A 23250-nucleotide genomic window follows, 5' to 3' on the forward strand; every position below is an offset into this window, starting at 1 on the left:
CTTAAGAAAAGCATTTAACTTATCTGAGCCGTAGCTTCCCTATCAGAAAAAAACAACCATAATAATATGTATCTTTCAGGACTGTTACAAGAATTAAATTAGATAATGTATTAAACTCATCTGGCATGAGTAGGCACTTTACAAACTCTAGCTTATTTTTTTTCATTGTTCTTCCAAATGAAGAATGAGATGCTCTCATCCTCAGCATTTTATATGTCCTAGAATTAAAGTATAATCACTGACTCCATTGTAATGAGCCTGGAGTACTCAATAGATACACAGCATATTCTAAATGCAGAACTAATAATAAAACATCCCTTCTCCTACCAAAGCCCTGCATGGGAGATACCAAAACCCACATTAATTTCTCTATTTTTGGCTAAAAAACTGGCCACAGCTAATTCGCATCTTCAGTACTGGGACGGAAATTCAATGGAGATGTTGAGTGGCCTTTATTGTCCACAGGGTTGATGCCCTGACATACATAATGAATTATAAAGAAGTCAACTGTGTTCACTAAAGCAGTCCCCTACAGGAGTGAATTTCAATTATCATCCAATTTTTCAACTGGCAAACATTAATTGAAACACTGTCTCCTATGTGTTAGGTGCGAGACATACCAGTATGAATAACATAAGCTCTCTATGCTCCAAGCACTTAAAAGCTAAAGATCTGCTTCATTCAGAGTCCAGAAAACTAACCATTGCTCCAGAGCCCTGAACTAAGCAGAGACAGAATAGAAGCCACAGTGGTTCTTAGGAAAACCTGAGTTTAGACCTTGTATCAGTCAAGATAGGCTATATCATGCTGTAGTATCCACATGACCCCCCCAAATATTTATTTCTCCCACATGCTATAGGTCTACCACCGGTTGCCTGAGGGCTGGCTGTCCTTCTGTCTTGTCATGATCCTCTTTCTGGAAATATATTTCAGCACCCATGGGAAAAGGAAAAGAGACTCTTGAAGGTGTCATGTGGACAAGACTTTATCATTTACACTCAAAATTCATTGATAAAACTGGTCACATGGCCCCAACCCAACCACAAGAGCTCCAAAAGTACAACTGTATTGTACCATGTGCCCAAACTGGAGGAGACCTGAAATACTGGACATTTTCATGGGCCCCTTTCCCAACTGGTAGTAGCATTTCTCATTTTTCTCTTTTTTTTAGTCTAATTTTTTTAGTTTAGTTTTCATTTTTATTTAAGTTATATGTGACTATACTCTGAAGCCAGATTATGTGGGTTCAAATACAGGCTAGACATTTACAAATCTGCATGACCTTAAGCAAGTTGCCAGCTTCTCTATACCTTGCTTTGCTCACCTGTAAAATGCAGATAAGAATTATATAAACCTGTCGGCCATCTGAGGACTGAATTACTTAAAATAAGTAAAGCACTACGAAGAACTTTATTATGAATGAAAAAACAATTTCTCCCATCCTCCATTTTCTCTTCCCTAGAGGCTCAATTATTTTGATATTTTCTCCATATCTCTAAATAACAGGCTTATATTGCTAATTCTTGATTTTTTAAAAAATATACAAAGTAGAATTGGTCCTTCATTAAAATGATTTGTATGTTAAATATATATATATAGTTATTATCTCACTAAGGAAGATGATTATTTCTTTTTTATCCCTCCACCCTCTTCTACGTATATGTAATTCCTACTCCCTCATTCTCCTAATATAGTCATTTAATAAGATCAATATTTATTGCTAACATTATAATGATCATATAAATTTTATGATTATTTTCCTTTCCTGGATAACTTGTTTCCTCTGTAGATAATAATCAACTTTTATTATGTGTTTTTTTATTTTTCCATGTGCTTATAACCAATTAATCCCCAAGCTATTCTCCAGTTCTCTCAATTTTCTCTCAATACAATCAGATACATAAGTATTGTTTCAAATGGCATCTTCTTAAAGAAACTTCTCATAGAGCCCTCTGACCTGCTCCAATCTAGCCTGGTTACTGGCTGCCTCTATGTCTGTTACTTACTGGCACCCTAGGATCTCCTTTCACCACCACGTTGAGCACTCTTCTTGCCACTCTCCAATACTGGATTTCTTCTTTTTTGTTTACCATCTCCTCCTTTTTCTGGGGTTTGTCTGCCATTGGTGGGAGCCTTTCCTCTAGTAGCTTCCTGTCAGAACACTTGGGAGCTAATTTTTGGATACATTAAGTGTCTTAAGATGTATTTATTCTATTTAATATTTATTTAGGATAAATAAGTATAGAAGTAGATAAGTATAGTATTCCCAACTGAAATAATGTTCCTTCATATTTTGAAGGTGTTGCTTCATTGCCTTCAAGCTTTCAGTGCTGAAAAGTCTGATACCATTCCGATTCCAGAAGTTTTATATGAAATCTACTTTTTCCTACCCTGGAAGGTTTTAAGTTTTCTTTCCACCTTCAGTATTCTAAAACTGCACTGTTATGTACCTTCATGTGGCTCTATTTTTGTCTGTTGTGCTGCACATTTGGCAAGCTCTTTCAATACAGAAACTTAGCGCCTTCAAGTATGGGGTATTTTCTTAAATTATTTTTTAAATTATTTCTTCCCCTCCTTTTGCTCTGCTCTCTCCTATGAGAACTCTTATTCAGATACTGAACCTCATGGACTAGCCCTTTAGGTTTTCCACCCCCGCCCCTCCTACTCTCCATCCTCATGTCTCTTTGCTCCACTTTCTTGCAGATTTCCCCAATTTTATTTTCTATTTGGTTTTTCAGACTTTGATAACATATTTTTAATTTCCATTAAAATTCCATTCCATTCCTCAAACAAGTTTGTGAAGACCTTGAAACGGTGGGTCTATTGTTCTCTGAATATTTCTCTTACAGACCTTTATCTTTTTTACAAGGGTGCAATGTCTTTGCTTGTCTCTCAGGCTATTAATGACAGGCTTTGTTTCATTTTATGTTTTCTTCTCTCAACATGGTCTCCCCTCTAAATTGCTTTTGTTTGGTTTTGGCCTGTGTTTTTTCTGTGACATGCTTTTCAAACTGCCTAGTGATCCTTGGATGTGTACTCAGATTTAAGAGAAGAGAACTCAATAGCTGTTGGGAAGCTCTGAGCACATGGATAGGGCTCCTTAGTTACACAGATCACTGTAGGGTGATCTGGCATGGCCTTATCTTTAGGAAAGCAGTAAAGCCAATGTCAGAATCTTTAGGTGTACTCTTACGCTAATCAGAGTCTCCAGAGATGCTTCTTCCAGTGTTCTGCCTGGAGAATATAAATTTGAGTACCACTGTTCCGAGAGTCCAGTGGGGAAATACTCTGTATGGCAACTTTCATTTAATCCACCTGTTTTGAGTACATACCACTCCCTCCCTCTATTTTTTAACCATACACCATATCTTTCACTCTAAAGATCTCTGTTTTTATGCTTTCCAGAGAATATGCTACTAGCTTTCTTCCAGAGTGGGGAAAGGGTAGGAGAGGATATTTAGAAGTCTAACTACTTTTTAAACAGATTTCAACAAAACACCCTGATTTTAGCTCCACATTCACCACTCTTCCAGCAGTATACGGTGCCCATGGGTGAGTCAGGTTACTTCTCAGCTTTCTCAGGTCTGCTAAATCCATCTGTCCATCTGCTTTCTAGCTACCAAAATTCACGTGCTTTTGTCTCCTTTCCCATCTCTTTGTCTTGACAGATTTACGTCACTTCCTCTTTTTTAAATCTCTTTACTCTGCTTTTAGTAAGATTTTGGGAGAGAGTAGTATGTGATAAATAAGTTCAATATGCTGCCTTTAATCAGAAGTCCCAGCAGCATTATTTTCAAGTAGAATATAACCAGCAAAATACATGTTCAAGTTAGAAAAAAATGCTTTTGCTTTGTTCTGCCAGGAATAACCATTACCAACACAAGCTTGAAGCTGGCATGAATGCTTTTGTCAATCAGCTCATTCCCAACTGCTCCTATAGGATCACGGGCAGAGCCACACTGGGCCTCAGGCATGGGCCATCCACCCAGGTTTCCATGTCTAACAGCAGTGATATGGACCACGTTCTCATCCCCAGTAACACGTCTGTCAGGAGTCTGGTGATGACCCCAATAACCTCAGCTTCCCTTCATTAATTACATTTAAGATGAGAATTAAATCAGTGATCATCTAGTTCAGCTCTAGGGAGCACAGTTTGCAAAGACTGCTACAGGAAATCTACTACTTTTATCAGTGAGAGCTCCAGCTGTAAATAAAAGAGCTAAACAGAAGCAATGGATGATTTGTTCATCACTGTAACCATAGAACCTAACATATAGTAGTGTACCAATAAATATTTATTCAGTGAACAAATGCTTGTTTTTCTGGGTACTGCCTTTTTTATCTTGGACAATCCACTTAACCTCTCTGTCTCAGTTTCTTCTTCTGAATAACAAGGATAATCATACCTATGCCTACAACTATTTTTGTAAGCCAACATACACACTGGAAAAAAACTACCCCAGAATGCTAGCAGTGGTTCTACTAACGTGGCAGGATGATATGTGTGGGATTTTGTTCTTTTTTTCTATGCTCCAGACTTCCTGCAATGTGCCTATATTAATTTTATAATGAAAAAAAAATTTAATGGAATATGCAGACTAACAAGAAGAGCTTTGCCAACATTGAGAAGTATGTGACTATTAAAAGGCAATGGGAGCTGGGGACAAAAGTTGATCTCGTTTCTTCATATCCCACCTCCTAATAAATAAGGAGAATATAAACAAAACACCTAAGTGACTTCACCTGGAGTTATAAATGTTACTCATTTCCAACAGTTTTGAGGAACTGTTCATTAATTAACTACTGGCATCTCAAGATACAAAAGCATCTTGACGGAATGAATGAGTTGAATCCCTACATGAAACTGAGTATAAGTGACACTGAAGGGACAGGAGACAGAAAGGCAAAACGGTGGGAAGAAGGCACTGAGAGTGTTGTTCTTCCAGTGGAATTTACACTGTATTTTTTTTTTCTGTGTTCCAGAAAGTTCAAAATTACAAACCACGGGCCGCAAGCAGTCAGTCTCTAGGAGCCTGAAACACCTATTCCATTCCTCAAACAAGTTTGTGAAGACCTTGAAACGGTGGGTCCTATGTAGTTTTTCCAGGAAGTCTTAGCTTCTCAGGAATCTGCTGCTTTGGGTTCTGAGTGGAAACTTGGTAGAAATTTCTTTTTTTTTTATTATTAAGACAATACAAAATTCACTTTTCTTCTGAAAATTTGGACAAGATAGCCAATAAATTTGTTGTATTTAAGAATATGCTCATAGGTATATTTTAAATTACCTTTTATCATGTCCAAAAATATTTTTTCCATGATCCAGGCTTGGAGGAGAAGATGATTGAGGACAATTTTTATTTTGCTTTTTCTTTTTAGGGGACTCTACATAGCTGTTATATTTTATTACAAAGACAATATGTTAGTCACCAATGAAGATCAAATACCGATTGCTGAAATAGATGACTCTCACACCAGTTCCATTGCACAAGATTTTCTGTGGTTCACAAAGGTATCCTGAGTTCTAATTTTATTCTTCCCCACTTTGCACCAACAGTCTGTGCATAAATCTCTGAAACTTTAGTTGAGGGGTTGAGGGGTCTCCAGTGACCAAAATGTTGGGGTGGGAGTAAATTATCTCAAAGGTCTCTTTCAGCCCTGATTTGCCCTATGTCGTTAAGAATGCCAAAATAGTATCTACACTACATTTTCAAAGCAAAGAAGCTTCCATCCTGTCAGATTGTGTCTCCACGATTCTGAGTTATGGGATCATTTGGCAAAGACTAAAATGTGAATCTGATGGTTTCATTAACATTCAGATCTTTTTCCAATTGGACAGAGATCAAAAAGTTGTTTCGCATGCATCTGAAAATGGACTGGAGAACAAACATCGAGGGTCAGGTTTCCTTCTCCCTACGTTGCTTTGATGCCACGACCTAAATCATGTACTGGCTTGGACGATGATATGACTTCGTGACTTCTTTTGCAGCTGTCTTGTATGTGGGAAGATATAAGGTGGCTGAGGCAAAGCACACCTATCTCGATGTCCTCGTCCACAGTACTACAAACTCGGCAGAAGATGCTTGCAGCAACAGCCCAGTTACAGGTGAGGGGCCAGGGTTCAACCCAGACCTCCAAGGAAATTTAAGAAAAACACGGCAGTTCAGTTACCAATCCTACCTGGAAAGGATATATGAAGTCTTCTTGGACAGTTTGAGCTGCACACCTGCCTTTGTAGGGAACCTGTGCTTCTGGCAGTCTCCTGGAAGGAGGAACAGGGGTCTAACCTGAAGAGTCTAGGTGTGAACAAGGAGTAAAGAGACTTGAATTCTGGATTTGATGTTAATCGGTCAACTCATTTCTCCTTTCTGGGTCTGAGTTTCATCACTTGCAAAATAAGAGGTTGACTAGCTCCCTTGAAGACCTCTTGATGCTCTGGCATCCTGTGCATCTATGAGTATACGGAGATAGACAAAGAGACCCCCAGATATTTTAAGGAGTTTCTTGGCTTGATGCTTATGGCATCAATGATGCAAAGGCATTTGCATACATTTTTGATAATTTAAAAAAAAAAAAACTTAAAAGCTTACCTTTAATTCTGAATTTAATCCTTCTGTACTATTAACCCAATCAGATCAGGTCCCCAAGCCCTGCAAGAATCTTTGTAGGTTCCAGAGCCCCTCCTAGAAATGATATTGAACTCTAACCAGTCTCTTCTGGGTTTCCCTTTCATTGTTTTTGGTTTTGTTTTGTTTTGATATCTGAATTCGTGCTTCTTAGCACAAAAAAACATCTGCAACATAGAACTGGGCCCTTTAAGATATCGATAAGCCTTGATCAGTGATGGGTATCTACCTACAAAGCTGTCAGTTACATCAACCCCAGAGATACACATAACAGGAATCTACATAAGCTGTGTTCGGCCAGGCCATACCAACCGAAGCATAAAAATAGAGTCATAATAACAAAAAAAGATTTTCTACAGTTCCACCCCCACCTGCAATTACACGAATTTCATTTCTTGACCCATGCAATAATTTGACTCCTTGCAATAATAATAATTATTGTCTTGCTATTATAATAAATTCTGAAAGGTAACCCTTAAACCTCCTGTTCTATGCTCCATTGCATAGGCAGTATATTGCCTTTTGTCCTCAGTAAGATTTAAAAAAACCGTGCTCTCCATTTCAACTCACTCTTGATTACAGAATCTTCTCCTTCAACTCAAGAAGTTCTTGGAGCTGGGCCATGATGACTGTGCTGAATTCAAAGAGCCTCTTCCTTTCATCACTGACCAGCTTGAGCTGGATCAAGCCACTAGACCTCAAGAACACCTCTTTCTTTAGGATAAACTTCATTCCCAGTAGGCTCCTTGGTCCCTTAGTAAAGTTCTTTCCCAGGAGTCCTTAATGGACCCTCCCATTAGCCCACCATACAGCCCAGACGTGCTTAGATCACAGACTGAACAACTTTAGAATTTCAAACGGGGCTCTTTATTTTATGTTTATTAGAGGCTTCCTAGAACACCTTCATCTGATATCAGTAACATGAGAAGGGTTAGGCTGTCTGTCACAAGCCACTGCAGTTAAACACTGAGGGGCTAGAGGGAAGCCATGATGGTCAGTGTGCCCTACTCAACTATTACTTCCATTGCAACAGCTCTTGGATTTGGCCCCCCAAGGTACTGACCCCCATCACTTTTCATAATGCATCAGCCCCCTTCTGAGGTCATTTTCCTCCTTGCCTAGCTTAGATTAATTAGCCCATCATAATCACTCCCTTGAAAATCCTCTAAATTTCTGGCCACTGTCTCCCTCCATATTATCTATTTGGAAAAAAATCCAAGCCTGGATGAATCCAACATGTCTACACTAGAGTAGTTGTACACTGCTGCAGAAAAAGCATCACTGAAAAGGGGGGGGTGAGGTATGATTGGTTTTATGTTAAATTCATGACTACAATTCTCACACATAAGGTTACCTTGTGATAACATTCCATTTCTCTACTAAATTCACTTTCCCAAATTACAAGGCAACTATTTAAAACCTTCTCCATTCTACCACATCTCTTTCCCCTTCCCCACATTCTCCATCCCCACATCAGGTGACACTTTACTGTATAACTCATCAAGAAAATAAATAGGAAATAATTCTTTTTCCACTGCCAAATTGAAAGGCCTCCTTGCACTGATGCTACTTTCTCTTCCTCCCTCCCCCCCCCCATTCCAACAGATAAAGCCTCACTCCTCCTACCCAAGGCTCATCCCTCACATGTGCTCTGGATCTCAGTTCTTCACTCCCTCCTTCAGTTACCAATCTCTCTTCTCTTCTTTAGAACCAAACTTCTTGAAAGGGTGGCCAACATTCTCCTTTTGCATTTACTTCCTCACTTCCCATGTAGTTCCAAGCTCTTTCCCTGACTTTTGCGACCACCATGCCTACCAAACTGCTCTCTCAGGCCACCAATAATCAGAGGCAGATGGTGCTCGTAAAGCTTGAGCCGAAAGGCCCCTCACTTGCATGACCCCGCGAGTGTGGGAGTCGTGCAGTGCTCAGGGAGGGGAAGTTGGGTTACAATCTTCGTGATAAACTGCCTAAAGAAACCCAGGAGGGAAAGGGGATCAGAAATTCCAAATACTCCAGTATTGGGGGAGATTTTCTTTTTAGTCTAAATATTCACTTTTTTTTAAATTCACTTTTATACCTAACTTTCATATTTGTAATTTTGTATTCTTTATCTTAAAGAGGACCCCAAAATTGTGTGGTACAGGCCCCTACCTGGATCCATCCCTGCCAATGACTTCGGTTTCACTATGTCCAACTGACACTTTTAAATCCTCTTTGCAACTGACATCTCAGCAGCATTTGATACACTTGGTCCTGCTCTCCTTTTTTAAACTGCCACATCCCTTGGCTTCCATGACTCCATACTTTCCAGATTTTTCCAACTTCCTGGCCTGTCTTTCTCAGTCTCCTCTGCTAGCTTAAATGCTGTTTCCTCTGCTTAGAATCCTCTTCTACTTCTTTGTCTCACTAATTCCTACATATCCTTCAGATCTCAGCTTCATTTTTCTACTTCCTCAGGGAGCCTTTCTCTGATCTCCCAATTAAGTGAATCACTCACATAGCACTTCGCATTCTTCATTCAGAATGGTGATCATAATACCATTAGTTAATTATCTGTATCGTGATCTGGTCACTGACCAACTTGGACTGTGAGTCCCTGAGCTCAGGGAATGTATCTGCCTTGGTTACCACTATATCCCCCATGTGTGGCATGTGGCAGATCATCCTTAAGTACTGGCTGGATAAATAACTGTATTTATCAGTCCAACCCCTGTACCCCTAAGATCACACTGGAGGGTACGCTATCTAACCAAAGGGAAAAGGGATCACAGAAACGTACCTCATGCCATAGTTACCACCTGGAGAGCTCTCCAGCCCTGCACAGTGACCAGTGCCTCGTAGTACTTAATAGTTACCCCTTTCAGTGCCCATCAAAGGTCAGAGCACCACCTGCCTAAACAACAGCAGTCACTTTCATCTTTTTTTGTAATACCTATTGCCCAAACTCCTTGCTGACCTTTAGAATGAAAATGTCTCGAAATACTGAAGCCACTCTTTTTTTTTGGGGGGGGGTGGAAGGGCGGGGGGCGACAAGGCATAGAAAAAAACTTCTCAGAAGAGGAAGAAACATAAGTTTGGGGAGATTTATGCTTAATATTTTAGGTCTCTTTACTAATCTAACATGTCTTACAATGTTCTGAGAAACGTTAAAAGGCATCCTTAAATAGCTCGATTGGCATCAGCCATACATAAATCCTATTGCTTTACCTATGGTATATCTCATTTTACTCTCCCTCCCTTTCCAGCATCACTACCACTGCTTCATTACTCCAGATATGTCAAAAGCCTCCAAAGTCGTCCTCCTGCTTCCAGTCTTAACACCCTCCAACCTGTTCTCCACACTCCTGCCAGAGTAGCCAATAAAGGATGCTGACCATGTCATTCCCTGACTCACACTCTTTCAAGAGTGGCGCAGACATTTTATCACGGCACACAAAGGCCTTCCTTGCCATCTTTCTCCCTCTCCTCTGTTTCCATGGCACCCTGACTTACCTTCATCAAGTGCATACAAACCACTGTACACCCTGTGCCTTATTTTCCAGTTTCTGCTCTATAGGGAGTTTTTTTTTTAATTGACTTTTATTAGAGTATAGTTGCTTTACCATGTTGTGTTAGTTTCTACTGTACGGCAAAGTGAACCAGCTATACGTATGCATATATCCCCTGTTTTTGGATTTCCTTCCCATTTAGGTCACCACAGAGCACTGAGTAGAGTTCCCTGAGCTATACAGTAGGTTCTCGTTAGTTATCTCTTTTATACATACGAAGGTTCTTTAATACATGATAATAAATAATAATCGTGAAACAACTTTCATTTCTCTAACAGAGTAAGTGCCAGCCATTTTGCTAAGTGCTTTCCAAACTATATCTCATTTTATCTTCACCACACCATAATGAGAAATTACTATTATTGATATTCATTTAACACTGGATAAAACTGAGGCCTAGAAAGGGAAAATAACTTGCCCAAGGTTGCACAGATAGGAAGTAGCAGAGCCTGGATACAAACCCTGATCTATATAACTCCAAAGCCTGTATTCTTTCCAATATTTCATCACCTTATTGTGCATTCATTTTACAAAAAGCAGACAAAAATTTTAAACAGAACAAATTATGTACATTATAGTTAAAAAAGAAAAGGTAAAAGTCTATTCTGTATCATTTGGAGCCTATCTAGGAGAAGTGGTCTTACATTTTATCTGGAAGAAGGTAAAGTATGAATTAATATGACCTAGGCAGGAGAGATAAGTATCTGCCAGCATTAGGATTAAAAAATACTAATAATAAGATTAGAAAGCCTATAAGTGGCCAGGACCCCACACTGTTTTTCTTACTTTTAGGAAAATGGCAGAGGCCCCAAGAGGCAGAAGGGTATATTCCTCTTACACTGAGAGATACCTGAACTACTTATCCTCAAAATACAGGAATAACCTGAAACTAGATTGGGTTATATTAAACTTTCCTCCTCCACAGATTTTATTTTTTTTCCTGCAAACTCTTACTTTATTTTTTATTGGAATATAGTTGATTTACAATGTTGTGTTAGTTTCAGATGTACAGCAAAGTGAATCAGTTATACATATACATATATCCCATCTTTTTTAGATTCTTTTCCCATATAGGTCATTATAGAGTACTGAGTAGAGTTCCCTGTGCTATACAGTAGGTCCTTATTAGTTATCTATCTTATAGATAGTAGTGTGTATGTGTCAATCTCAATCTCCCAATTTATCCCTCCTCCCCTTTCCCCCCGGTAACCATAAGTTTGTTTTCTACATCTGTGACTCTATTTCTGTTTTGTAAATAAGTTCATTTGTACCATTTTTTTTAACATCTTTATTGGGGTATAATTGCTTTACAATGGTGTGTTAGTTTCTGCTTTATAACAAAGTGAATCAGTCATACATAAACATATGTTCCCATATGTCTTCCCTCTTGCGTCTCCCTACCTCCCACCCTCCCTATCCCACCCCTCCAGGCTGTCACAACATTTGTACCATTTTTTTTAGCTTCCTCCTCTACGGCTTTTAGAAACGAGTGTTAGTGAGCTAAAGCCAGGTAACAATTCATGAATACTATGTCTCTTTCATTTTTCAAGGGGGGGAGAAGGTTTCCCCGAAATTTTACTCTTCTTTTCCAGGCCTTCATAATCTCTACGCCAGACCTCCTTCAACTTCCCATGTCACCCCAAACTGAATGAAAGTCTCTAAGTATTGTGCATCTGTCCAGGGCTTACTGACAGCCCTGTGGTTTGCTGTGGTTATAACCTAGAGGCATTCCTGTGAGCCATCAGATGCCTTTTATTTCTCTTTACCTTGTAGAATCCTCAGAGTTCCCAGATCTCCTAATCTTGATGGCATAGCATGACAGGTATTAACATGGTATGTTTTTCCTTTAGGCACTAAAGAACCCCAAATTTGCCCCCTTAGAACGTGGTTGCAACTTATTTTCCAAAGATATTCCTCTTTTAAATTGGCCTCTTCCCAGAGCTAGCTATCCAACCCAATTTGCTATCAATAAAGAATTTCAGGAAGACTTTTAGTGCTTCTCGTTTAGTCAGCATATCCAAAACTAACAGTGAATCACTGATAATAAACTCTGCCTAAATGAAATGACCATCTCATTCAATGTCCACTCACCCACTTTGATCCAAAGCAAATCAAATTTTCCAGTGTCCTAATGATGTTACTTCAGTCAACAAAAATTTCTTGAGCTATTACTATGTACCAGGCACTGTGCAAGGAACCCAGAGAAACAGAGATGAAAAAACCATGATTTCATGACATGTACGTCAATACACAGGAAAGTCAGAGTCATGCTAAGATACAAGTTGGTACACGAAGCAGTAGGGGACAAAAAAGGAGATGATAAGTTCTACCTGTGAGAGTTGAGAAAGTCCTCCCAGAGAAGGTGAGACCCGGGCTGAGTGTTCAAAATGAGTAAGTATAAACCAGGGTGGAATTCCAGTTGGAGCACTAAAGAAAGCCCATACCCTGCCTACTTGTATCAAGCTCGAAAGTTTACGAAACACTTTCTCATACATTGCTTGACTTAATCCACCAATCATTCTATAAGGTAAGGATTAGCGTAAGGGATGTCTGAGCTGTAAGGACTCTTAATTTTAGATGATGAAACTCAGAGCCAGAAAGAGTAAGTCATTTTTTAGAAGTCTAAGTGTTAATGAACAGCAGCCAGACCTGAAACTCAACACCAGGCTAACTAAAGGCTTAACAGCAGTAATGTGCTGGAGCCAACTTGTACTCGCTTAGGAGAGCCAACAGTTAAGTATTCAGAGATTTTCAAAGCCTGTTGTCACAACCTTTGGTAGCTTGAAATAGGGTACTGTGGGAGTATTTACACCACAGAAATTGGCATATTATATATCAAGCCTTTTTTTTTTTTTTTTTGATGGCCAGTTTACCAGCATGCCATTGCTGATTGGCCAGTACTGCTTTGCAGCAAACTGCTTTATATAAGACTGTAGTACTACACATGGCTGGATTAAAAGCCTTACCCAATTACTTCTCTATGATTTAGAAGTTAATTGTTAGAAAGGGATAATCTGACTGAGTAGTTAGGCCATTTTTAAAAACAGTAATCCTTCCAAATGAATTTTTATAATGTCAATAATTATTTATGAAATTTCTTATGTATGTGTTCTGTCCTTGCAAATTAAGAAAAGAAAAAAAAAGACATAGTCCCTACCTATGAGGAACATTCCACTGTTTTTGTAAATGTGAATACTGATCAGCTGGCTCATTCATTTTTAGGTCATCCTTATCACTTTCACAAATTCCAGTTCTATTTTTGCACTCCTGCTAACAGGTTATCTTGTCAGCACTTATGTGAGCTCACAAAAGTAACAGCCAGGAGCTCTGAGATGATTAATTATTTTAAAAAGCTATAGATATTCAAAGTAAAAGGGTATTTTATCCTATTCATCCAGTGCTCTAAGTTAGAAATCTTCAATCCTTGCACATTTGTAAAACTGCTTATTTTAATAACAACTACCTGGGCCCCTTCACATTTAATGTGGCATCCTTCTCTTCTTACCTTTCTCAAAGTATTGTCTACCTTGTTGACCTAGCCCACAAACAATTTTAACAAAATTTTAAATAAACAGAACTCTCTGAAATGCAGATAAGTCAAACCAGGCCAATCTCCCAATTAAAGTATCTTGAAGGGAATGTGCAGTCATTTGGGGACCTGTACAATGTGCTACATTGTCAATTCACTTCTTCATTTTAAACAACCCCACTTCATACCAGCTTACTGTAGATCTCTTGAAAACTCCACAAGTAGCATACCTGAAATATCAGGCATTTTTCTTTAAAACATCTGGGATTCTCTTCAAGTGCTGGTAACTGAGGTTTATGTGCCGGTGTGTCTATGTGGGTAAGAGATATTTACAGATATTAAATTTGCTTAAAAAAAAACATAATTTTTGTGCCTCTTGCTATAATCTTTGCAGGCTTATGGTGAAGACATTCTCTTTGAGCTTCTGTTCAGTACATTTGTATGATGCTACATATTCTATTATAGGGTTAAGTCTGCTCAACAACAACCACCAAAAAACAGCTTCTCAGAAACATCAGATAATTATTCAGTGTCTTTTGTTGCAGTTTTGTTGCTTTGTTTGCACATCATCTAAGCTACCAGAAATCTGTTTGTTTCTAGAATTTACTTGGGACACACAATTTGGGAAGAGTTTACTATGAACCCATTAAAGACCGGCATGGAAACATCCTCATAGTCACCATCAGAGAGGTGGAGATGCTCTATTCATTTTTTAATGGCAAATGGATGCAGATCTCAAAGCTGCAAAGCCAGAGGAAGTCTCTCTCAACACCTGAGGAGCCAACAGCCTTAGACATTTTACTGATAACCATCCAGGTATGTAGTCTTTTCAATTTTCCTAATAAAAATTCCAAACACACTTATTGAGGTTCTAGTGAAATGTATCAAGAGCCATTTACATATGCAGTAATGGAATGAAGAGGTCCGGAGGCATGTCATTGTTTGTATTCCACACGTAGGAAAGATTCAAAAGCATCAATCAGCTCGTCACTTCTACAAGTCCCTTCCAAGGCCCTAAGAACTTCACATTCATAATTTTGTATTCCTTTCCTTAAGAAAAGCACAAAAAATTGTATCAGCTTAAGGCCCCACCAAACTTGGATTTGCCCCTAGACACACAGCTAGAAAATGGCAGAGCTGAAAGTTGAACTCGGATCTTCTGATTGGAAGCAGGCTTCTTTCTGCTATATTATATCACATTTGGAGGCAGGAGTTAGGATTTTAATGAGTGAGGGATGGGAGGTGAAATAAAAGATGAGTCACCTGAGAACTAAATAGCCACCAAAATTCAAAAACCAGGCAGCTGAGATCCAGTCTCTTAACCTGGATGGCAGAGCTAGGATACAAACCTATACCTCGTGCTCCTGAGTCTAGCGCTCTCTCCACGCCACCACACAGCTTCACGTGTTCTTATGTAAACATGGGCTTCAAGCTGTTTCTTTTTCCTTCTTTTAAATCCAGTGATGGGGATGAGTTCTATAGAGCTCTCCAGTTAGGTGGCAAAGCTAGGAGAAACAACTACCTTGAGGCCTACACAACCAATGGCATATATCGACAAGACAGCCAATCTGGAGTAATGGGGAAGAAAGGGCTCAATCTCAGACAAACAAGCCAAACCCAAGCCTTGGCCCGGTAACCCCTCAGATCACCCTAAACAGCTAAGTAACCAGCCTGCTGACGTACTTTCATTCTCCACTGAGGGGTGGCTAGTACAATAATCTCACCTTTCTATTACTTGCTCTGGCCCAGACCAGGATAAAGTCCAGTGTAGCAAAGGTAAGCTAATTGGTCAAAGCCAATACCTCTGGATTTGGTTTCATGGAATTTGGGTTCATATGAAATTTATAGAGGGTGCGGGGGTGTGTGTGTTTGTGTGTGTGCGCGCGCGTGTGTGTAGGTGGGAGCAGGGAACACAGACACATTCGTGGTTCCCCTCCTCACCTTTTATAAGTAAGTGCTAAAAGAAACATTTTAAAAATCATAATAAATTGAGCTTTTACAGGGTGACTAATCCCCTATAGGGATAAATTGGAGTCTGGGCTACCTTTGCTCCTAGAAACATAGCACAGGCCCCAGCATGATATAATACCTGGTTTCTCCTAGACTTATTACATTAAAAATGTGTTACAGGTGCAGAAAAATTCCAATCTGGCAAAAAGTTGTTAGAGAAGGAGACCAAAAATAGAGGCAAGATCAGGTTTCCACACAGATCCAAGTGGAACATTTACCCCCGCTGACTGGCACATTCCTGCTTGATGTCATTCCCACCCACCCCCTACTCTCCTTTTTTCTCCTTCTACTTTTTCTCTCGCCCCTCCTTCCCATACAGGCCTTACACTGGAGAGGAAATGGGGGAATAAAACTATTAGTGCGGTATTCAGTTACTCCTAGACTTAACATTTAATTATGTCAGGAGGCAGCCCCACCAATTCAACATAGAGATAGGTCTTGGTGGTTGACCAAAGCAGGCTGGGTAATTCCCACAATTCCAGGCCACAAACCACTCTTTTTTCTCAGGGTCATAAGAGTGATGACCTCCAGGCCTTCTGATTGGAAGCCTGAGCTTCTTTCTGCTACATCACACCACATTCTGAGGCACCACTTTGGACTCAGGCCGACTGGGTATGATTCCTGACTCCACCTTTTCTGGTTATGTGACTAGAACAAGTTACTTAATTTCTTACCTCCTGTATTTCCTTCTCTGCAAAACAACCTACTTCACTGGGTTCTAATGAAGAGTAAATGAGTTAAACACATAAAGCATTAGAAGAGGAGCACAAAGTGAGTGGTCTATAAATGTTAGTTATTTTTATTATTTCTCTACTCAGAAAAATCCAACCAATGCTAGGCTCTCCCTCAGGGCACACCCAGTCCATCTCCTTCTCATCTGTACTCTCCCAGGAGACCCTAGGTACTGGCTCAGTCATTTCACTACTTCTACCTTTTCGTAAGAACTAAGGAAAAATTGTATAAAGACTAAATGATCCACAATGGAGTTTTCAAAACAGATAAGGGCTTTAACAAAATCTGGGCCCATAACTAATGCACTAATCCTTTAGGGCCCCAGGGAACCTCCAGGGTCTAACCCGCTCAAATTCCTGACCCTCTCAAGTCCCAGACCTTCATAGCAGGCCTCTCTCATATATCTGGAAGGGAGAGAGAAATCCTTCCCACACTTGCCTGGGAAGGAAAAGAGAGTTATTACAGACAAGTTAGAATCCCCCTGAGCAAACTAACTGGCAATGAGGGTACAGTTGACCCTTGAACAAACAACATGGGGGCTAAGGGTGCTGACACCACCCCCCCTGTAGTAAATCCAAATATAACTTTTGACGCCCCAAAATTATAATGTGAAAAAGAAATTCATATTTATTTAGAGGTATAACAATTCATGCATTGATAATAAAGAAGCAGCAGTATGACTGCTTTATGGTAGCCTAGTGTAACTGATACAATTGCTTCACGGTAGCCTAGCCTATATACGCTCATGAATGGTCATAAAATTTTTACGGCATACAGTATTATAGTCACATTCATAATACAGTATTGGAAACATTGTTACTTTTTTTAAAAAACCACTTACCTGTGATGACAGGCTGATAGGCAGTTTCTCCAATTACAAGAGACAGGCATACTGTATGGTAATGTAATTCTCTGAAAAAAAAGTTATAAAACAGTAAGAAAACTAAAACATTATTAATTTTACATTAAATACTACTCACCTTTTGCCTATGTAAGGATAGGTTATCCACCTCAATACAAGTCTAGCACAATGTTCCACACATATATTTTTGTATATTTATTGAAATCCAGGTATAAGTGGACTCACACAGTACAAACCCATGTTGTTCAAGGGTCAACTGTGTTTCCAACAGAAAGGCCCCTCTCAGGTGCTGAGTTTCTCTGACCATAACCTTCAGGGGTCACTTCAATAACTGGAAACCTCCAGGTAAAGTTTTCTCTGAAGATTAATCTCTCACATTTGTACTACACTTTCAAGTTTATAACACTTTGTCACATCTATATCATTTGATCCTCATGAAAACCCAGTGAGGTTGAGTGGGAAATTTCTGTCCAATTCATAAATGAAGCTATGGATTTCAGGGAAGTAACTCACCAAGGTCCTATCAGCCAAAAAAGCAGCCTGTGGGACTAAGACACAAGTCTTCTGACTCCTAGCCTGGTGCCCTTCCCATTCTGCCATGCTGCTTTACACACCTTCCCCGTCCTTTTCTCTAGATCCTTTTTAAAAGTGTGATCCTACAGAAGCTGTGGTGAAGCTTGCCCTCCGTCTCCCTCCCATCCCTGCTTTCCTTCCCTTGATCTCCTTAGGCATTTCTTGTCACCTACAAGGACCCAGCATCTTCTTCTTACACCTGAGGTGCCCAGGACCTACTATCTCTTCTGCCCTTTTCTGCTTTTTTCCTGCACATTCCTGCTCTCTCTACCTCCAAGGAACCCCTAACGTGGGGATCAAAAACTACTGGAATCAGGAAGATTAATGGAAATGAGTCAACTGGACTGGATATAAGAAACAATTGGGGTCACACAAAACTTGTTCACCAACGTTCATGGCAGAAGTATTCACAGTAGTCAAAGAGTGGAAACAACCTACATGTCCAATAACTGATGAATGGATAAACAAAAGTGATGTATTCATATAATGGAATATTATTCAGCCATAAATGAAGTACTGATCCATGCTAATATGGATGAAAACATTATGCTAAGTGAAAAAAGCCAGACACAAAATGCTACACAATTAAATATCCAGTACAGGCAAAGCCATAGAGACAGAAAGTAGATGAGTGGTTCCAGGGGCAGGAAGAGGAGGGACTGGGGAATGACAGCTAATGAATGGGAGTTTTCTTTTTGGAATGTTGAAAATAATCTGAAATTAGATAGTGGTGATAGTTGCACAGCCTTGTGACTATAGTAAAAACCACTGAATTTCACACTTTAAAAGAGTGAATTTTATGGTATGTGAGTTATATGTCAATATAAAAAAAAGTGGAAGTAACAAAGACTACAGTAATCTGAAGAGCCCCTGTCTCATCTAAAGAACAGCCCTATTCAGCCTCAACTAATTGCAGTGCAAGAAAGTGGTCCCAATGTTGAAATATTTTTCAATTTTTAAAGAGAAGTTGAAAGTCCAGAGTTTGGGATAAAATCTCTTTATTTTTAAAAGTTAGAAAATGATTCAGAAAATTTACATTCTTGGCAGCCTATATAATCTTGGGCCACAGGCCACCATTTTATGACCTCTGTTAACCCTGGACAATTCAGCTTCCATACCCTATCCAACAAAACAAAAGCCCTGTAGTTATTGGAAAAGCAACTACACATTGTTCCTCTAACAAGCTCTTAGGATATCTGATCAATGAAGAGAAGAAGGGTATACCCTTCCTGGTCACTGCTCCAACACAACATATTCTCTCCCGAAGGTTCAGCCCCAGACCCCCAGTACCTCTGGGCCTCTCACTTCATAGTTAATAAACATTTTTTCATCACCAGCTAGGTGCCAGGAACTCTTCTAGGTGCTATAGGAAAAACAAATGAATAACTCAAGGTCCTTCCTTTCAAGTTCAGTCAAGGGAGGGAGACAGACTTGTACACAAATCAAGGTAATACAAGGCAGAATTAAACCAGAACCTGCTAGCAGCACAAACAGTGTACTATGAAAACACAGACAAAGCAAGTATTAATTCTACCTGGAAATATCAGGGAAGCCGTTGTAGAAGAGGTGACATTTGGCTGAGCCATGAAGGGTAACTTAAGTTTACCAGGTGGAGAAAAAAAGAGAGAGAGAAAGACAGGGGGGAGGGGGAAGAAAGGAAAGGGGGAGGGAAGAAGAAAGGAAGAGAGGAAAGAAGGGAGGAAGGAAGGAATTAATTAAATAGAGAATTAAATTAAATAGAGGGCATGGTACAAAAAATTAAGGTAAAAGCTGGAAAAGGAGATCCCACCCTCCCTTGAGTCCACAATGGACCTTACACAACCTTTATTATACTGGGTTAAGAACAACTTGCTCACATGTCTCTCTCACAAACTGAAATACGAGTTCCATGAAAAGAAGGATCATGTCCTATTCATCTTGATGTCACTAACATCCCAGCATAATGCCTGATACATAGTAAGTGCTCGATAAAAGTTGGTAGAATGAGTGGATTCATGAACCAACAAAGAATCAAAGAAGAAAGATTAGGCTATGTATGAGGAAGGGAAAAGCAATCCATTTTGGCTGGAGATAAGGGACACAAGAGGACTGCAGTGGAAGTAGAGACTGGAAATGCAGGTTAGAGGTCAAATCAGGCAATATATAAACCCACAGGCATTTGATTTGGCTTAGGGGGCCTTTCTAATGTACCTCAGATTATGTGAATAGGACAGCTTCTTTCTCTTCCCATGCATTTCTCAGGCTCCAAAAACATTCTGACTAATGAAGGCTAAATGACTATGTAAAGGCAGGAAAACACATAGTAGATGCTCAGTAATAGTCTTTAAAAAAATTGAATGGAAGAGTGAATGACTCCATCCCAGAATGGTGTTGTTTTTTACATAACCACAGTATGTTCCTAACTCACATTCTATTTGTGGTCAGTTCTGACCCCCACATGTTTTTTCTTATACTCATACCCATTCTATATTTGTACTCTTGGGTTTGGGTCTTTACAAGCACATTTTCTTATTACGTTTCAACCCTAATTATGATAGGCTTATTTTTCCAATGCATAAGGTCATTCAGAGCTTTATTACTATTTTCCAGAAAATCAAAACCACACCAAATTTGGGACCCACAAATTTGATACACACATTCTTCATTTCTTTGTCTGGAACATCAATAAACATGATGAACCGACTGGCTCTCAGGACCAGTCTCTACTGGGCCATCGCTCAATATGTCCTACTACTCCCATACTATCCCCATCATCCACAAATCTTCAACCCTGATATTCAGCTTATTATTAAAGTCATGCGGTCAAGATTCTATTGATACTTTTCCCAGATTATCTAGTGAAACAGATTATACTGGAGACAACTCCCTGGTCTATGCATCTTGTTCTTTTGCTATAGGAAATTAAAGTTGTCTGTATGATCTGCCCATCACAAAACCATGCTGACTCCTATTTAGTGTCTCAGGGTTTCCTAGGTGACTGCAAATTGATTGACTGATGGTTTGTTCTCATTTTTCCCAAAGATCTATAAGTTGGTGGTCTTTAATTACTAGTGTCTTCTGTGTTTCTCCCCTTCCTGTTTCAAAGATAGGCATATTTGCCCTTTTCCAGTCTTTAGGGACTTTTCCAGTTCTCCATCACTTCTCAAAAATAATGATCTGTGGGTCTGTGGCCACATCTGCTTGTACAGCAAGCACCCCTAGGGTGCATATCGTCAAATTCTGCTGATTAAATACTTGCATTTTTCCTTCTCTCATTAACTGTTTCTCTCTCTTTGATTACCTGTTCATTTCTCAAAATTTCACCTTGACTGAACTTCCTCTAGTCAACTAATTATCTGCAATCTGTTCTGAAGAGACAAGATGAAAACATTCAGCTTTATCAATCTCCTTATATTAATAAGAATTCCCTCCTTCTTAATCGTGAAGTCAAATTTTTCTAGTCTATTTCTTTGCCAAATATCTTAAAAGTTATTTAGTCTTTGCTTTCCTATACATGCTAGTTATGTCTTCCTTCCAATTGTGACCATTCTTATTTTGTCCCTCTTCTGCTATTCTCATACATTCTGTTTTAGGGACAAGGCCTGATTTCCACATGTTGCAAACCTATTATATATAGAAACAGTACTGGGCACTAAGGAGACAAAGCAATTGGAAAAAAAAAGGCCCTGCCATTAATTTCATAGTCTAGTTCAAGAAAAGAACATAAAAGAAGAAAAATATAAGTTAAGTACTCCTTCCTCTGTATGCCTACACTGCCTCTATTATAAACTGGTTTCGGTATATTGTGATCATTCCTTTACTCATCTGTCTTTCTTGACCTCGTCAAAAGCAGGGATCATATAAGGTTCACCTGAAACCCCAATGTCTCCTATAGTACCTGGAACTCAATATGTTTGATAAGGACAGGACAAAGGAGACAATACACAATAGCATATGTTAGATGTTACAGATGGTTAATTCTACAGAGGAGGGGTCATTTCTTCAGAGTATACTGTCAAGGAAGACCTCATACCTTTCTGTTCCATACTGAATTCTATGTAAGTTTAAACTTGTTTTTTTCTCTTCTCTTTTGCCTTCCCTATATTTAGTGGTAGAGTTGATTCCCTCTTTTTTACCCCCTTTGAAAACTAGGCTAAACTCTGGCCTATAGAAATCCTTCCCCTATAATCAGTTTCCTGAGTCATCACTCCTACTCTGTTTCACCCCTACACTGCCCAAATGTATAAAAAGTCTTACCTACTGATATACAGGAGAGGAAGTGTCTGTATTACCAAGTATTTATTACCTGAGTTCCTGCAGTCATAGAGAGAAGCAAAAGTCACAAACTTAAAAGTTCACTAGAAAACTGACCACGTAGAAAACAAAACTCCACTCAAACACCCCTCTGTGCTTAACTAGGCTGGCACCTCCTATCGCACCAACTTTATTCAGTCTCCGCTGCCTATGGAATATTGTGATGTGACAATACAATGCAAATTCAATGCAAATCTATTACAAGGTAAATTTTTAAATCTTGTAAAAGATACAGAAGTTTGTGAAGCTGATGAGGATGACATGGAGACTAATCAAATCACATGCAAATTTACTGACAATTGAGAATCTAGCAATGGTAGGCCAGTTAACAACTGAAGACCACACAATGAACAAGGATTTTATAAGAGAAGGACCTGAATATCAAATTTGTTTAATGCAAGGGAAAAAAAATATATGGAGCCTTCAGATACTCTTGCAAAAATTATCCTCTTCACGATCACATTGTGAAAGTCAAACATGAGGAACAGCATTTCAGCTATCATACAATTTAGTCTAAAATGTTAACCCAAGAATCAATACTTGATTCTCTCTTCATTCTCAGAATTAGTGATTATAACTCGAATGTTAATAAGATAAATAAATCTATTGCTATTGCTTGTCTGATTTTTCAAGATAACAATCAAATCCTTTTTTTTCTACTTACTATAAAATTTTGATCCTTTTCCTGACACCAATTATCCTGAAATAATGAGGCTTCCTATACTGCTTTGTCAGTTTTTACACTTGCAATTTGTTTTCCCCCAGCTAAACAATAAACCCTTCAAGGACAGAAATTATGAATTCTATTTTTCTTTAGTATCTATCCGCCTCCACCACCAACCAGACCATTCCCAATCACAACCCACACACCTATTCGTGGAACAGAAATCTGAGGAAAATAAGCATGCAGAATATATTAAAGGCTGAGTACCTGACTTGGAGGCTAATCCTCCTGAAGGTAAGACTGGCTGTACCACCAACACATTCTCAACGTTCATGGTGGTATCCAAGGTTTCTCACTAATTACTTAGCTACAGCTCCTTTAATTCGTGACATGGTGTGCCTAAGAAATGAAAAGAG

General features: G+C 39.2%; 1 protein-coding gene and 1 long non-coding RNA gene across 2 annotated transcripts in view; one reads left to right on the forward strand and one right to left on the reverse strand.

Annotated features, from left to right (window-relative positions):
* The window catches only part of ANKFN1 (ankyrin repeat and fibronectin type III domain containing 1), a 139061-nt gene that overhangs the window by 79541 nt on the left and 36270 nt on the right, over window positions 1-23250 (forward strand). Inside the window, exons 8-11 of the mRNA XM_033847279.2 lie at window positions 4984-5083; window positions 5377-5509; window positions 5987-6103; window positions 14301-14516. Coding sequence (XP_033703170.1) covers window positions 4984-5083; window positions 5377-5509; window positions 5987-6103; window positions 14301-14516 — 566 coding nt within the window. The remainder of the gene's footprint in view (window positions 1-4983; window positions 5084-5376; window positions 5510-5986; window positions 6104-14300; window positions 14517-23250) is intronic.
* On the reverse strand, window positions 13882-23162 carry LOC141277299 (uncharacterized). Its single transcript, XR_012328422.1, has 3 exons — window positions 23102-23162; window positions 17284-17354; window positions 13882-14010 (listed from the first exon to the last, which is right to left on the reverse strand). It is a non-coding gene; the product is annotated as an uncharacterized lncRNA (long non-coding RNA).

This window comes from Tursiops truncatus, chromosome 20 (genome assembly GCF_011762595.2).
Source record: "Tursiops truncatus isolate mTurTru1 chromosome 20, mTurTru1.mat.Y, whole genome shotgun sequence".
Taxonomy (NCBI): domain Eukaryota; kingdom Metazoa; phylum Chordata; class Mammalia; order Artiodactyla; family Delphinidae; genus Tursiops; species Tursiops truncatus.